At 44.6% G+C, this 16,090-nt stretch overlaps 1 protein-coding gene across 2 annotated transcripts in view; it reads right to left on the minus strand.

Moving 5' to 3' along the window:
- Nucleotides 1-16,090, minus strand: part of LOC110496916 (semaphorin-5B-like) — a 101,793-nt gene that overhangs the window by 44,480 nt on the left and 41,223 nt on the right. For both annotated transcript variants that reach the window (XM_036951746.1, XM_036951745.1), the window contains exons 2-7: nt 14,953-15,173; nt 10,427-10,526; nt 10,191-10,236; nt 6,112-6,174; nt 2,943-3,041; nt 192-405 (exon numbers count right to left, since the gene is read on the minus strand). In XM_036951746.1, coding sequence (XP_036807641.1) covers nt 192-405; nt 2,943-3,041; nt 6,112-6,174; nt 10,191-10,236; nt 10,427-10,526; nt 14,953-15,145 — 715 coding nt within the window. In that variant the 5' untranslated portion in view covers nt 15,146-15,173. The remainder of the gene's footprint in view (nt 1-191; nt 406-2,942; nt 3,042-6,111; nt 6,175-10,190; nt 10,237-10,426; nt 10,527-14,952; nt 15,174-16,090) is intronic.

Here is a 16,090-nt window from a genome sequence, read left to right on the forward strand (position 1 = left end):
CATGATCCAATTGTAATTCTATTCCTACACTATTAGACAAAATAGTTCCAAAAGGGTTCTTCGGCTGTCCCTATAGGATAACCATTTTTGGGTTCTATATCAAACCCAAAAGGGTTCTACCTGGAACCAAAAAGGGTTCTTCAAAGGGTTCTCTTTTTTTCAAAGAGTGTATGGTACACATGAGTGTTTACCGTTGAGCCATTTGGAGTTGTACTGGGCTGTTCGCAGCGGCGGCATGTTACCAAGGCTACGGTAGATGACGGGGTCACGACCCGAGAAGTCGATGACAGTGGCGGCGTAGAGTTCGCCCTTCTCTGTTACCATGGCAGTGGAGTTGTGACGCGGGTCGTAGGGGCATCTCGCCACCCCGTTCACCGTGTCCATCACCCGACTGATGTTTCCTATCTGGAAGAGGATGGAAGAAGGGTGAGGATAGAGGGTGTTTAGATAGAGGTATGTCCAGATGTCCATACTAGGATCCTAAACAGCAGGAACAGGCCACTCCATTCAGCTAAGGGATGATTTTTGTCAGAGCGGATGTCAGGGGACCGGAACATAATTATTATAATTTTTACACTGTAAACAGACCACAACTAAGCCGAAAAATTAATTGTATTTGAAAATAACAATCCCTTCATACGTTGATTACATTGAGACACAATCATGTCTCCTCTTTTACTCGTGGGAATACTGGAGAACAGATTTGTTACGGTTTTGGCGCAGACACCTGCTATATAGTATGCATGGCCAAAACATTACTTAATTCTATACTGAACAAAAATAGAAACGCAACATGGAAAGTGTTGGTCCCATGTTTCATCTGCTGAAATAAAAGATCCCAGAAATGTCCAGAAATGTTCCATACTTATGTGGGGGACAATAAAAGGCCACTCTAAAATGTGCAGTTTTGTTACACAACACAATGCCACAGATGTCTCAAGTTTTGAGGGGGGTGCAATTGGCATGCTGACTGCAGGAATGTCCACCAGAGCTGTTGCCAGAGAAGTGAATGTTCATTTCTCTACCATAAGCCCACTCCAACGTCGTTTGGCAGCAGGTCCAACTGACCTTACAACCGCGAACCACGCCAGCCCTCATCCGGCTTCTTCGTCTGAGACCAGCCACCCGGACAGCGGATGACACTGTGGGTTTGCACAACCAAATAATTTCTGCACAAACTGCCAGAAATCGTCTCAGGGAAGCTGATCTGTGTTCTTGTCGTCTTGACCTGACTGCAGTTCGGCGTCGTAACCGACTTCAGTGGGCAAAGGCTCACCTAGGATGGCCACTGGCACGCTGGAGAAGTGTGCTCTTTACGGATGAATCCCGGATTCTACTGTACCGGCAGATGTCAGAAAGCGTGTCGTGGCGTCGTGTGGGTCAGTGGTTTGCTGTTCAACATCGTGAACAGAGTGCTCCATCCTGTCACTCCTCTCTCATCCCCCCTCTCCTGTCACTCCTCTCTCATCTCCCTCGCCTGTTACTCCTCTCTCATCTCCCTCGCCTGTTACTCCTCTCTCATCTCCCTCTCCTGTTACTCCTCTCTCATCTCCCTCTCCTGTTACTCCTCTCTCATCTCCCTCTCCCTCTCCTGTTACTCCTCTCTCATCTCCCTCTCCTGTTACTCCTCTCTCATCTCCCTCTCCTGTTACTCCTCTCTCATCTCCCTCTCCTGTTACTCCTCTCTCATCTCCCTCTCCTGTTACTCCTCTCTCATCTCCCTCTCCTGTCACTCCTCTCTCATCTCCCTCGCCTGTTACTCCTCTCTCATCTCCCTCTCCTGTTACTCCTCTCTCATCTCCCTCTCCTGTTACTCCTCTCTCATCTCCCTCTCCCTCTCCTGTTACTCCTCTCTCATCTACCTCTCCTGTTACTCCTCTCTCATCTCCCTCTCCTGTTACTCCTCTCTCATCTCCCTCTCCTGTTACTCCTCTCTCTCATCCCCCCTCTCCTGTTACTCCTCTCTCATCCCCCCTCTCCTGTTACTCCTCTCTCATCCCCCCTCTCCTGTTACTCCTCTCTCATCCCCCTCTCCTGTTACTCCTCTCTCATCCCCCTCTCCTGTTACTCCTCTCTCATCCCCCTCTCCTGTTACTCCTCTCTCATCTCCCTCTCCTGTTACTTCTCTCTCATCCCCCTCTCCTGTTACTCCTCTCTCATCTCCATCTCCTGTTACTCCTCTCTCATCTCCATCTCCTGTTACTCCTCTCTCATCTCCCTCTCCTGTTACTCCTCTCTCATCTCCCTCTCCTGGTACTCCTCTCTCTCATCCCCCCCTCTCCTGTTACTCCTCTCTCATCTCCCTCTCCTGTTACTCCTCTCTCTCATCTCCCTCTCCTGTTACTCCTCTCTCTCTCATCTCCCTCTCCTGTTACTCCTCTCTCACCCCCCTCTCCTATTACTGCTCTCTCATCTCCCTCTCCCTCTCCTGTTACTCCTCTCTCATCTCCCTCTTCCTCTCCTGTTACTCCTCTCTCTCATCTCCCTCTCCTGTTACTCCTCTCTCATCTCCCTCTCCTGTTATTCCTCTCTCACCCCCCTCTCCTGTTACTCCTCTCTCTCATCTCCCTCTCCCTCTCCTGTTACTCCTCTCTCTCTCATCTCCCTCTCCTGTTACTCCTCTCTCTCATCTCCCTCTCCTGTTACTCCTCTCTCAACCCCCTCTCCTGTTACTTCTCTCTCATCTCCCTCTCCCTCTCCTGTTACTCCTCTCTCATCTCCCTCTCCCTCTCCTGTTACTCCTCTCTCTCATCTCCCTCTCCTGTTACTCCTCTCTCATCTCCCTCTCCCTCTCCTGTTACTCCTCTCTCATCTCCCTCTCCCTCTCCTGTTACTCCTCTCTCTCATCTCCCTCTCCTGTTACTCTCTCACCCCCCTCTCCTGTTACTCCTCTCTCATCTCCTTCAACTCTATCTTTATCCTCCTCTCCCTCTCTCTCTCACCTGCCGGGTGGTGCAGACGGGGGTAAAGGCGTTGGTTCCACAGGTAAAGATCCGCCTCCCGGTGATGAGCAGGACCCGGATGTAGTTCTGACATTCATCCTGCGGGGACGGGAACACGGGAGGTCAAAGATGTCATAACACCACCATACAATAGTCTATTCATTTCTTCCTGTACAAGGTTAGTACAGCTTCTGGTACACTTCATTGAAGCTATCTAAATATCTCTGGTGAAGGCAGCCCCTTTAATGTAGAATTCTACCAGTCGTCTGTCTTTATCTAAATATCTCTGGTGAGGGCAGCCTCTTTAATGTAGAATTCTACCAGTTGTCTGTCTTTATCTATCTAAATATCTCTGGTGAGGGCAGTCCCTTTAATGTAAAATTCTACCAGTCGTCTGTCTTTATCTAAATATCTCTGGTGAGGGCAGCCCCTTTAATATAGAATTCTACCAGTGGTCTGTCTTTCTCTATCTAAATATCTCTGGTGAGGGCAGCCCCTTTAATGTAGAATTCTACCAGTCGTCTGTCTTTCTCTAAATATCTCTGGTGAAGGCAGCCCCTTTAATGTAGAATTCTACCAGTCGTCTGTCTCTATCTAAATATCTCTGGTGAAGGCAGCCCCTTTAATGTAGAATTCTACCAGTCGTCTGTCTCTATCTAAATATCTCTGGTGAGGGCAGCCCCTTTAATGTAGAATTCTACCAGTCGTCTGTCTTTATCTAAATATCTCTGGTGAGGGCAGCCCCTTTAATGTAGAATTCTACCAGTCGTCTGTCTTTATCTATCTAAATATCTCTGGTGAGGGCAGCCCCTTTAATGTAGAATTCTACCAGTGGTCTGTCTTTCTCTATCTAAATATCTCTGGTGAGGGCAGCCCCTTTAATGTAGAATTCTACCAGTGGTCTGTCTTTCTCTATCTAAATATCTCTGGTGAGGGCAGCCCCTTTAATGTAGAATTCTACCAGTCGTCTGTCTTTCTCTAAATATCTCTGGTGAAGGCAGCCCCTTTAATGTAGAATTCTACCAGTCGTCTGTCTCTATCTAAATATCTCTGGTGAAGGCAGCCCCTTTAATGTAGAATTCTACCAGTCGTCTGTCTCTATCTAAATATCTCTGGTGAGGGCAGCCCCTTTAATGTAGAATTCTACCAGTCGTCTGTCTTTATCTAAATATCTCTGGTGAGGGCAGCCCCTTTAATGTAGAATTCTACCAGTCGTCTGTCTTTATCTATCTAAATATCTCTGGTGAGGGCAGCCCCTTTAATGTAAAATTCTACCAGTCGTCTGTCTTTATCTAAATATCTCTGGTGAGGGCAGCCCCTTTAATGTAGAATTCTACCAGTCGTCTGCCTTTATCTAAATATCTCTGGTGAGGGCAGCCCCTTTAATGTAGAATTCTACCAGTCGTCTGCCTTTATCTAAATATCTCTGGTGAGGGCAGCCCCTTTAATGTAAAATTCTACCAGTCGTCTGCCTTTATCTAAATATCTCTGGTGAGGGCAGCCCCTTTAATGTAGAATTCTACCAGTCGTCTGTCTTTATCTAAATATCTCTGGCGAGGGCAGCCCCTTTAATGTAGAATTCTACCAGTCGTCTGTCTTTATCTATCTAAATATCTCTGGTGAGGGCAGCCCCTTTAATATAGAATTCTACCAGTGGTCTGTCTTTCTCTATCTAAATATCTCTGGTGAGGGCAGCCCCTTTAATGTAGAATTCTACCAGTCGTCTGTCTTTCTCTAAATATCTCTGGTGAAGGCAGCCCCTTTAATGTAGAATTCTACCAGTCGTCTGTCTCTATCTAAATATCTCTGGTGAAGGCAGCCCCTTTAATGTAGAATTCTACCAGTCGTCTGTCTCTATCTAAATATCTCTGGTGAGGGCAGCCCCTTTAATGTAGAATTCTACCAGTCGTCTGTCTTTATCTAAATATCTCTGGTGAGGGCAGCCCCTTTAATGTAGAATTCTACCAGCAGTCTGTCTTTATCTATCTAAATATCTCTGGTGAGGGCAGCCCCTTTAATGTAGAATTCTACCAGTGGTCTGTCTTTCTCTATCTAAATATCTCTGGTGAGGGCAGCCCCTTTAATGTAGAATTCTACCAGTGGTCTGTCTTTCTCTATCTAAATATCTCTGGTGAGGGCAGCCCCTTTAATGTAGAATTCTACCAGTCGTCTGTCTTTCTCTAAATATCTCTGGTGAAGGCAGCCCCTTTAATGTAGAATTCTACCAGTCGTCTGTCTCTATCTAAATATCTCTGGTGAAGGCAGCCCCTTTAATGTAGAATTCTACCAGTCGTCTGTCTCTATCTAAATATCTCTGGTGAGGGCAGCCCCTTTAATGTAGAATTCTACCAGTCGTCTGTCTTTATCTAAATATCTCTGGTGAGGGCAGCCCCTTTAATGTAGAATTCTACCAGTCGTCTGTCTTTATCTATCTAAATATCTCTGGTGAGGGCAGCCCCTTTAATGTAAAATTCTACCAGTCGTCTGTCTTTATCTAAATATCTCTGGTGAGGGCAGCCCCTTTAATGTAGAATTCTACCAGTCGTCTGCCTTTATCTAAATATCTCTGGTGAGGGCAGCCCCTTTAATGTAGAATTCTACCAGTCGTCTGCCTTTATCTAAATATCTCTGGTGAGGGCAGCCCCTTTAATGTAAAATTCTACCAGTCGTCTGCCTTTATCTAAATATCTCTGGTGAGGGCAGCCCCTTTAATGTAGAATTCTACCAGTCATCTGCCTTTATCTAAATATCTCTGGTGAGGGCAGCCCCTTTAATGTAGAATTCTACCAGTCGTCTGCCTTTATCTAAATATCTCTGGTGAGGGCAGCCCCTTTAATGTAGAATTCTACCAGTCGTCTGTCTTTATCTATTTAAATATCTCTGGTGAGGGCAGCCCATTTAATGTAGAATTCTACCAGTCGTCTGTCTTTCTTTATCTAAATATCTCTGGTGAAGGCAGCCCCTTTAATGTAGAATTCTACCAGTCGTCTGTCTTTATCTATTTAAATATCTCTGGTGAGGGCAGCCCCTTTAATGTAGAATTCTACCAGTCGTCTGTCTTTCTCTATCTAAATATCTCTGGTGAAGGCAGCCCCTTTAATGTAGAATTCTACCAGTGGTCTGTCTTTCTCTATCTAAAGTGTCCAGAACTGCCAGACAGCTATAATACCTCTGTCTTTCCTTTGCTCTGACAGGACCGCTTGGTGTCTTCATCTGGTCCCCATTCTACTGCCTAGAGAAGAAAATTACATTTAAAAAATGACATATAAACGTGTGCACCATAACGTGGACAGAATGTGTAGATTGGATCCTTGCTAAATCAGATTTAGTATGGGATATGTACTGTATATACTACTATACATACACATACACAAAAAGTATGTGGACACCTTTTTTAATCAACACCCGTTGCTGACAGGTGTATAAAATTGAGCGCACAGTCATGCAATCTCCATAGACAAACATTGGCAGTAGAATGACCCATACTGACTTTCAACGTGGCACCATCATAGGATGCCACCTTTCCAACAAGTCAGTTCATCAAATTTCTGCCCGGTCAAATGTAATTGCTGTTATTGTGAAGTGGAACGTCTAGGAGCAACAATGGCTCAGTCGTGAAGTGGTAGGCCACACAAGCTTACAGAACGGGACCGCCGAGTGCTGAAGTGTGTTGTGCGTAAAAATACTCTGTCCTCGATTGCAGTCAATCACTCCAGTCTAATCACCATGGCTACTCCCCCAACTCAATCACTCAGTCTAATCACCATGGTTACTCCCCCAACTCAATCACTCCAGTCTAATCACCATGGTTACTCCCCCCACTCAATCACTCCAGTCTAATCACCATGGCTACTCCCCCCAACTCAATCACTCAGTCTAATCACCATGGTTACTCCCCCCAACTCAATCACTCCAGTCTAATCACCATGGCTACACCAATTGGATCTTGACCACAGGCCAAACAAAAACAAAAACAAAAACACAAGTCATCCAGCTAACACAAAATGTTCTAACAACATTTGCACAAGGTTCCCCTATTTTGCATATAACTTTCCAAGGAATAGTTTTTTGGGTTCAGTAAGGAAGCCTAGTGGTTAGAGCGTTGGCCTAGTAACCGAAAGGTCGAATCCCAGAGAAGACAAGGTAAAAATCTGTCGTTCTGCCCCTGAACAGGCAGTTAACCCACTGTTCCTAGGCCGTCATTGTAAATAAGAATTTGTTCTTAACTGACTTGCCTGGTTAAATAAAGGTTAAATAAAGGTAAATAAAGGTTAAATAAAGGTAAATAAAGGTAAATAAAGGTTAATAAAGGTTAAATAAAGGTAAATAAAGGCAAATAAAGGTTAAATAAAGGTTAAATAAAGGTTAAATAAAAGGTAAATAAAGGTTAAATAAAGGTAAATAAAGGTTAAATAAAGGTAAATAAAGGTTAAATAAAGGTAAATAAATAATCGGGCATAAGAATAGTAGTATAATTCAACTGTATTCTCTGTTCCTACAGTTTCATTGTGGTCCTGAGAGTGAAAAGCAGCACCTCATTTTGGGGGAAATGTTATCATAGTTCTGGGAAACTGTAAATCATGGTTTGTTTACACCATAAATATCAGTGTAAACAAACGTAGTAAATACAATTGTGTGCACATCTCAAGGCCCAAAATTGCCATCCAAGACAATTTAATTTCACTAAAATAGCTGATAAATAAACTGGTATGTGTCCTACCATTACAATGCTGACCTGCTCTAACTATTTACCTGCAAAAACTATTTCCTATTTCCTATTAAACCGATATATCTCTCAGACCCTCAAACTTAAGGGGAGTCCTTACACTGACACACTTTACAGGATACAGTAGCATTTCACTGTGCTTTACTATGGAGCCACTGAAACTGGCCTCAGCCTCGTGAATGTTCACTGTGCTTTACTATGGAGCCACTGAAACTGGCCTCAGCCTCGTGAACGTTCACTGTGCTTTACTTTGGAGCCACTGAAACTGGCCTCAGCCTCGTGAGCGTTCACTGCTAAACTCACTCCCACCAAGTCTTTCCCTCAGTCACCCCTGACAACAGAGCTCCCAAATCTACTTCTAAAGATCAGGGACAAAGCGTGAATGAATTACCAAACTGAAAACTCTTCCCTGTGTTTGCATAATGCCATTGTGGCCACTGGTGCAGTGGTCGATTAAGGAGTTGGTTCTCAGAGGTGTCATTCATGGTTCGCTTGCTCTGATAGGCCGACCAGGGCCTCCAAAGTCACACATGTCCCTCTCTCCCCCAGCCTGCTCCTTGTCCGTTCATTCAGTATAGCATTGATGAATGACATGAGACTCTTATTGAGACGGTCAGTGGGCTCATTGTTCAAGGACACTCCTTACGTACCTGGATGTATACTGACTACACTCCTTAAATACCTGGATGTATACTGACTACACTCCTTATGTACCTGGATGTATACTGACTACACTCCTTAAGTATCTGGATGTATACTGACTACACTCCTTAAGTACCTGGATGTATACTGACTACACTCCTTAAGTACCTGGATGTATACTGACTACACTCCTTAAGTACCTGGATGTGTACTGACTACACTCCTTAAGTACCTGGATGTGTACTGACTACACTCCTTAAGTACCTGGATGTGTACTGACTACACTCCTTAAGTACCTAGATGTATACTGACACCAAAGTTCAGTACTTTTTAATAGTGGTACAGATGTAGGATCTTAATTTGAACCAGTTTGCTACAGAAGGAAGAAAATCCTGCAGCAAGAGGAAATGTTAATTATTATGTGGATTATAATTAATGGTCATCTTTGTAGCATATTAGCGTTTTTCATCATGAATGTTGTTCTGGAGGCAGCGCTGCGGAGTGGTCACTCGCTAGCACAGCCACAAATTCATAAAATCGGATTTTAAACCTAACGCTTTCAAAGTGGAAATTACAAACTACCGAAGCCTTTTTAAACCTGAAATATACTACAAGTTCAAATTTCCTGCACAGCAGGAAAGTTCTCCTGAAAAAGGGTGATCAAATTAAGATCCTACATCTGTATATTGAAATTGTAAAACGACCTTGTAAGAAATTATTTATGTTATATGCAGTCATCCTTGAACTTCCAAATTAAATCATTGTACCTTGTATCCATGGATACAAATGGATCATAATTCGTAGAGAAAAAAACACTACAATCATAACATTAAAGGAGAGAGGTACTTTGTAATATTCACGGTATGTCCTTTAGTTGTATACTGATGAAAAGCAATTCATACAGTTAATGACATATCAAGGAGCCATTGTAAGAGATGGAATATATTTATAATATCCCTAAGACAGACAGCCAGACGGCCAGATGGACAGGAAGACATTAGTGCATCCTGCAGCACTGTGACATTTCCAAAACAGCTTATTCAGATTGATTTTAGGGAGACGTTTGATGGGTATTATCCCAAGAAAGCAATGACGTGGCCCTCAGGACAAATCTGACAGAAAGTTCATGACTGACATCAAATTGATCAGCCGTTTAGCAATGACAGGGTAGGGATCAGGGGAGGGAGAGGAGACAAGGGATAGAGAGAGCGAGACAGAGAGAAAGAGAGCGCGATAGACAGAGAGAGACAGAGAGAGACAGAGAGAGAGACAGAGAGCAAGACAGAGAGAAAGAGAGTGCGATAGACAGAGACAGAGAGAGAGAGAGAGACAGAGAGAGATAAACAGCCAGAGAGATTTATGTTTATTTATTTTCCCTTTTGTACTTTAACTATTTGCACATAATCTGAATTTGACATTTCTTTAGTATTTCTGTGAATGTAGAGTAAAGTTTACTGTACATTTTTTAATGTTTATTTCACTTTTACTTATTATTTATTTCACTTGCTTTGGCAATGTAAACATGTGTTTCCCATGCCAGTAAAGCCCCTTAAATTGAAATGGACAGAGAGCGAGTGGGCAGAGTAAAGGTAGCTGGGTAGATCCCGTTCCTGTGTGATGTAACCCCTGGTAAACACCAATTTGGCCCAGTAAACCCTCAGTGTGTTGACATTCCTAACCCCCACCCCCCCACCCCCACCTTACCCCACTAAGCTAAGGAACGGAGCCTACTGGCCAACAGTTACTCTGATGTGTCTGGTCTCTTCTACAATTTCAACAAACTATATGGTTGCCTAGCTACCATTTGGAAGAGTGAAAACAGCCCTAAGTAATGTGGTGTGTAATAACAGTGGGAGCATGGAGAGCTGTGAACGGCTTACCTGTAAGAGAGAAGCATTACTGAGACTCAGTCTGAAGAGGTGATTTCTGAAGATAGAGGAGAGAGAGTTCTAACCAACATCAGTAAAGAAACAAGCAAAAGTCTGTTGTGTTGGATGTGTGTGTACATGTAAAATAGGGGGTCTGTGTGTGGGTTGAACGTGTGTGTGTGTGTGTGTGTGTGTGTGTGTGTGTGTGTGTGTGTGTGTGTGTGTGTGTGTGTGTGTGTGTATCTCACCTAGCTCCCACAATCAGCTGGTTTCTGGTCAGGTCAAGGGTCAGCTGGGAAAAGTCCTTCACTCCGGGACGAGAGAATCCTGACATCCAGGGACTCAATGCTGAAAGGAGGAAGAGGAGGGAAGGAAGAAGAGCAGGATGAGGAGATGAAACGAGTGTGAACATCCAGTCAGTTGGGAAGTTGACACTAAACGGTCGCTGGCTCAGGCCCTGCTCTGACTGTGTGAAATGTCTCTCCCCTGACGTTTTACCTGGAACATGGAGATGAGCCTTTCAGCCTGTGTCATCAACTGATTTTTCACGAGATATCAGTTCAAACCAGCTCCTGTAGATCCATTATGACAGTAGCAGGCTAACACAGTAGTAGCATGTTGACACATCTGTATCATATCAAGATCAGTGCGACTGTGAGAGCGGGTGGCTCAAAACCAAAAGCTGCCAAACCAGCAGATAATCTCTCCTTGAGCCCTGTGCTGAAACGCATGCTGACCCTTACCAGAGGCTGAGCTAACGCTAGCCTGCTTCATTAGATGGAGAATGAGAGACAGAGGGAGAGTTAGGGGGAGGGAGAGAGAGAAAGAGGCGGGGAGAGAAAAAAAGAGAGAGCGAGACACAGAGGAAGACAGAGAGAGAGCAAGAGACAGAGGAAGACAGAGAGAGAGAGGGAGAGAGAGGAAGACAGAGAGAGAGAGCGAGAGACAGAGGAAGACAGAGAGAGAGAGGGAGAGAGAGCGGGTGTTAGAGAGAGATACAGAGATGGGGGAGACAAAGAGGTCATTGGGGGGAGGGAGGGATGTACCCAAAGCAATAAAGCCAGGGTTTGTTTTGGTGTCCTGATGTTAATGTAACTCGACACCCAGTCAAAATAGCCAAGGCTCGGGACTCTGCACCAATAGAAAGACTGTTTGATGGGCAAATATAAACAGTTTAGCTTAGATGCGTCCAACTGGGGACTTTAAATTGAGGAGATAGAGACACAACTTCAAAACAAATGGGAAAAGTCAGAGAAGGCGAGAAAAGACGTTCTCATATAGACGTGATATCAGCCTAAACTAGATTCTTGCAACAAAGTTCAGTGTACTGTATCTCAGCAACAGTTTAATATATAGATCATTTCTACAGACGACAGGTGATGTTAAGTGTATTTCAAAATCATAATACTGTAATATAAAAAAGCCTCAGCCATTGAGATAGTATTGTAAAATGTGAAAGTCCACACCACTCTGCTAACACAGACAGACTGTTAATCAGAACCACTAGTACCCCAAACCTCACACTGTTAAAACAGACCTTTGTCCATAAAATAATCTTAATGCTCCCCCTGGGTAGGAATAATCTCCTTCAAAAATGAGAAATGTTACCCTGCATAAAGGTTAGTCCCTCTGAAACCTTTCAATGTCGACGATATTAAAAATGAAAAATGGCACACAACTTCTGACAGCATTCGTATCACACCATAAACATCCCCTTCTGGATAGAGTCGCTACTGTACGCTGCTATGAGCTCTTTACAAGATGTCTAACCTAGTTCTCACTCACACAATGTTGTGTAGTTGTGCCTGTTTCACACCAGGTCAGAATATGCAGTGGCTACAGTTGTATTCTCTAGTAGATGGATCAATGAATAAATATATTGAATAATTTCATTTATCATAGGGAAATGTGCAGCAACATACAGGCAATGTCAATGACACAATGTCACTGGATCTGAATGGCTTCAAATCAAATGTTATTGGTCACATACACATGGTTAGCAGATGTTATTGGTCACATACACATGGTTAGCAGATGTTATTGGTCACATACACATGGTTAGCAGATGTTATTGGTCACATACACATGGTTAGCAGATGTTATTGGTCACATACACATGGTTAGCAGATGTTATTGGTCACATACACATGGTTAGCAGATGTTATTGGTCACATACACATGGTTAGCAGATGTTATTGGTCACATACACATGGTTAGCAGATGTTATTGGTCACTTACACATGGTTAGCAGATGTTATGGGTCACATACACATGGTTAGCAGATGTTATGGGTCACATACACATGGTTAGCAGATGTTATGGGTCACATACACATGGTTAGCATATGTTATTGGTCACATACACATGGTTAGCAGATGTTATTGGTCACATACACATGGTTAGCAGATGTCATTGGTCACATACACATGGTTAGCAGATGTCATTGGTCACATACACATGGTTAGCAGATGTCATTGGTCACATACACATGGTTAGCAGATGTCATTGGTCACATACACATGGTTAGCAGATGTTATTGGTCACATACACATGGTTAGCAGATGTTATTGGTCACATACACATGGTTAGCAGATGTCATTGGTCACATACACATGGTTAGCAGATGTCATTGGTCACATACACATGGTTAGCAGATGTCATTGGTCACATACACATGGTTAGCAGATGTCATTGGTCACATACACATGGTTAGCAGATGTTATTGGTCACATACACATGGTTAGCAGATGTTATTGGTCACATACACATGGTTAGCAGATGTTATTGGTCACATACACATGGTTAGCAGATGTTATTGGTCACATACACATGGTTAGCAGATGTTATTGGTCACTTACACATGGTTAGCAGATGTTATGGGTCACATACACATGGTTAGCAGATGTCATTGGTCACATACACATGGTTAGCAGATGTTATTGGTCACATACACATGGTTAGCAGATGTTATTGGTCACATACACATGGTTAGCAGATGTTATTGGTCACATACACATGGTTAGCAGATGTTATTGGTCACATACACATGGTTAGCAGATGTTATTGGGAGTGTAGCAAAATGCTTGTAAAAGGACTAGAAGCGAGGCAGCCCTCTCTGTCGACGCCATCTTTAAAAGGCTTCAGTCCATAGCCATGTTTGTATACAGCGGGAGATGGGCAACTGCTTCTTTTGTAGGCCTGCGATCAATTCCACCCCCAAAATATGTCAGTCACTGACAGCAACAATTCTTATTTACAATGACGGCCTACCCCGGCCAAACCCGGAGGACGCTGGGCCAATTTTCCACCGCCCTATGGGACTCTCAATCACAGCTGGTTGTGATACAGCCTGGAATCGAACCAGGGTGTCTGTAGTGACACCTCAAGCACTGAGATGCAGTGCCTTAGATCGCTGCGCTACTCGGGAGCCCTGTGTGGGTAGGCAGACCCGCGAGCCACTCGGGAGCCCTGTGTGGGTAGGCAGACCCGCGAGCCACTCGGAAGCCCTGTGTGGGTAGGCAGACCCGCGAGCCACTCGGAAGCCCTGTGTGGGTAGGCAGACCCGCGAGCCACTCGGGAGCCCTGTGTGGGTAGGCAGACCCGCGAGCCACTCGGGAGCCCTGTGTGGGTAGGCAGACCCGCGAGCCACTCGGGAGCCCTGTGTGGGTAGGCAGACCCGAGAGCCACTCGGGAGCCCTGTGTGGGTAGGCAGACCCGCGAGCCACTCGGGAGCCCTGTGTGGGTAGGCAGACCCGCGAGCCACTCGGGAGCCCTGTGTGGGTAGGCAGACCCGCGAGCCACTCGGGAGCCCTGTGTGGGTAGGCAGACCCGCGAGCCACTCGGGAGCCCTGTGTGGGTAGGCAGACCCGCGAGCCACTCGGGAGCCCTGTGTGGGTAGGCAGACCCGCGAGCCACTCGGGAGCCCTGTGTGGGTACACAGACCCGCGAGCCACAGTGGCCCCTCATGATGAGTTCAGATTTCTTGTGGTCCCACCCACATCAGAGTTGCCCATCCGGTCTCCAGTAAGACAACAATAGCAGACAGCAGTGTTCCCTGAGGTACATAGTGATGCCAGTCTCAGCCACATTGAACCAGCATGTGACAAGTGTGACAAGTGTCTGATGATTGACAGTTGACTGACAGAACAGTTTGCCATTCTCCCCTCTCTTCCTCCCCCACCTCCTCTCCTCAGAACCCTTTCAGAAATTACACCCCTGAGGGGGGGAGCATCCTGGCAAAGGACAGACACTTTCTAACAGACATCCAAATGGAGTGGAAAGTAGTCTCTCTCTCTCTCTCTCTCTCTCTCTAGATAATGGAACCCTGAAAAGAGCTGACAGTGGAGGGAAGGAGCGAGGGAGGGGTTTTGGGGATGAGAGAGAGAAAGAATAGACAGCTCTCTTAAAAGGGAAAAGGCTCCAGAAATGAGAGGAGTCCAATTATCTACAATCACAAAATGTTGCTGTCCTTTCGGTTTCTCTTGGGCCAGACCCATATAGCTGGCGTTCCGGGCAGAGGAGTGATTGAGAAGGATGAGGCTGCAGAATCCTCAGAGGAGATAGCAGTGAATAGCAAACCATTGTGAAACGTCTCATTGGAATGATGATGCTAGTGAGGAGTAGATTTACAAAATGGTATTGGAAATCTGTCAAATACTTTCGCTATGCTTGACTGAGCTGCCTGGAGCACCGTAACCAATTGCATACTCTTAAAAATGAAAACCCTGCCTATCCGGCACAACAGGCAAATGCTCAAAGTATCTAATGTGCTCACCTTTGTATGGGACGATGGGATGAACTTTCCTGGTACACTCCAGTAGGGGTGGGAACGGGCTCTCAAAGTTGACCAATGGCTGCTGGCATAGACAGAGTGGCAGGCAGAGGAGCAGCAGTAGACCAACGGGAGGAAGGGACACAACCTCCCACAGAGACGTCGCCATGGTTACGGGGCCAACCACGCCCACCATACCTCTAACTGGTCCTCACAGGACACACCTGAGGGAGGAAGGACAGAGCTGTCAGTCAAACATACACATGGCCAATGACGATTGATTATAACATACAGACAGCCAATCACATTGTCTTCTGTATAAAATGTATTTGAGCTTTTAGATATTTTTACTCCTTGAAAGATATGGGAAATCAAGGTAGCAAGAGCAGCGTGTCAACTGAACACCACAGACCATAGATAATAATATGTTTTACCTCTATGCCAGAATAGATCCATTTAACAAATCTGATCACTTCATTTAAACCTTTAGTGACCCCAAGCCTTCCTGACCCCTGGGACTTGTACTTTTGACTGTTTTATGGGCTGGCCAATTGACACCTGTCTAGTGTGCTGACATTGTGCAGAGCTGGAGTGAGTGGCCACCAACGCTGACCCAAATGACATTAGCGGGGTCAAAGGTTATAGCAACGCAACAGTAATTGAGCTACTCCCCCTATCCCAAACCCCAACAAACTTATCCTGTCATTACTGATAATCACACACATTAATTCAAATGAAGACAGACAAGCAGGGGTTGAGGGAACAGTGTGTGGTATGAAGATAGATAAGCAGGAGTTGAGGGAACAGTGTGTGGTATGAAGATAGATATGCAGGGGTTGAGGGAACAGTGTGTGGTCCACCTTCATCCCCTTTAGCCAATAGAATAAGAGAACAATGGCCTATTTTCATAGAGTAGAATAGTTTAGTATAGAATAGTTTACAATAAAATTGTTTAGTATAGAATAGTTTACAATAAAATCGTTTAGTATAGAATAGTTTACAATAAAATAGTTTAGTATAGAATAGTTTAGTATAGAATAGCTTAGTATAGAATAGTTTAGAATAGAATAGTTCAGTATAGAATATATTATTATAGAATAGTATAGTGTAGAATAGATTAGTATAGAATAGTTTAGTATAG

This window comes from Oncorhynchus mykiss, chromosome 18, assembly GCF_013265735.2.
Source record: "Oncorhynchus mykiss isolate Arlee chromosome 18, USDA_OmykA_1.1, whole genome shotgun sequence".
Lineage (NCBI taxonomy): Eukaryota > Metazoa > Chordata > Actinopteri > Salmoniformes > Salmonidae > Oncorhynchus > Oncorhynchus mykiss.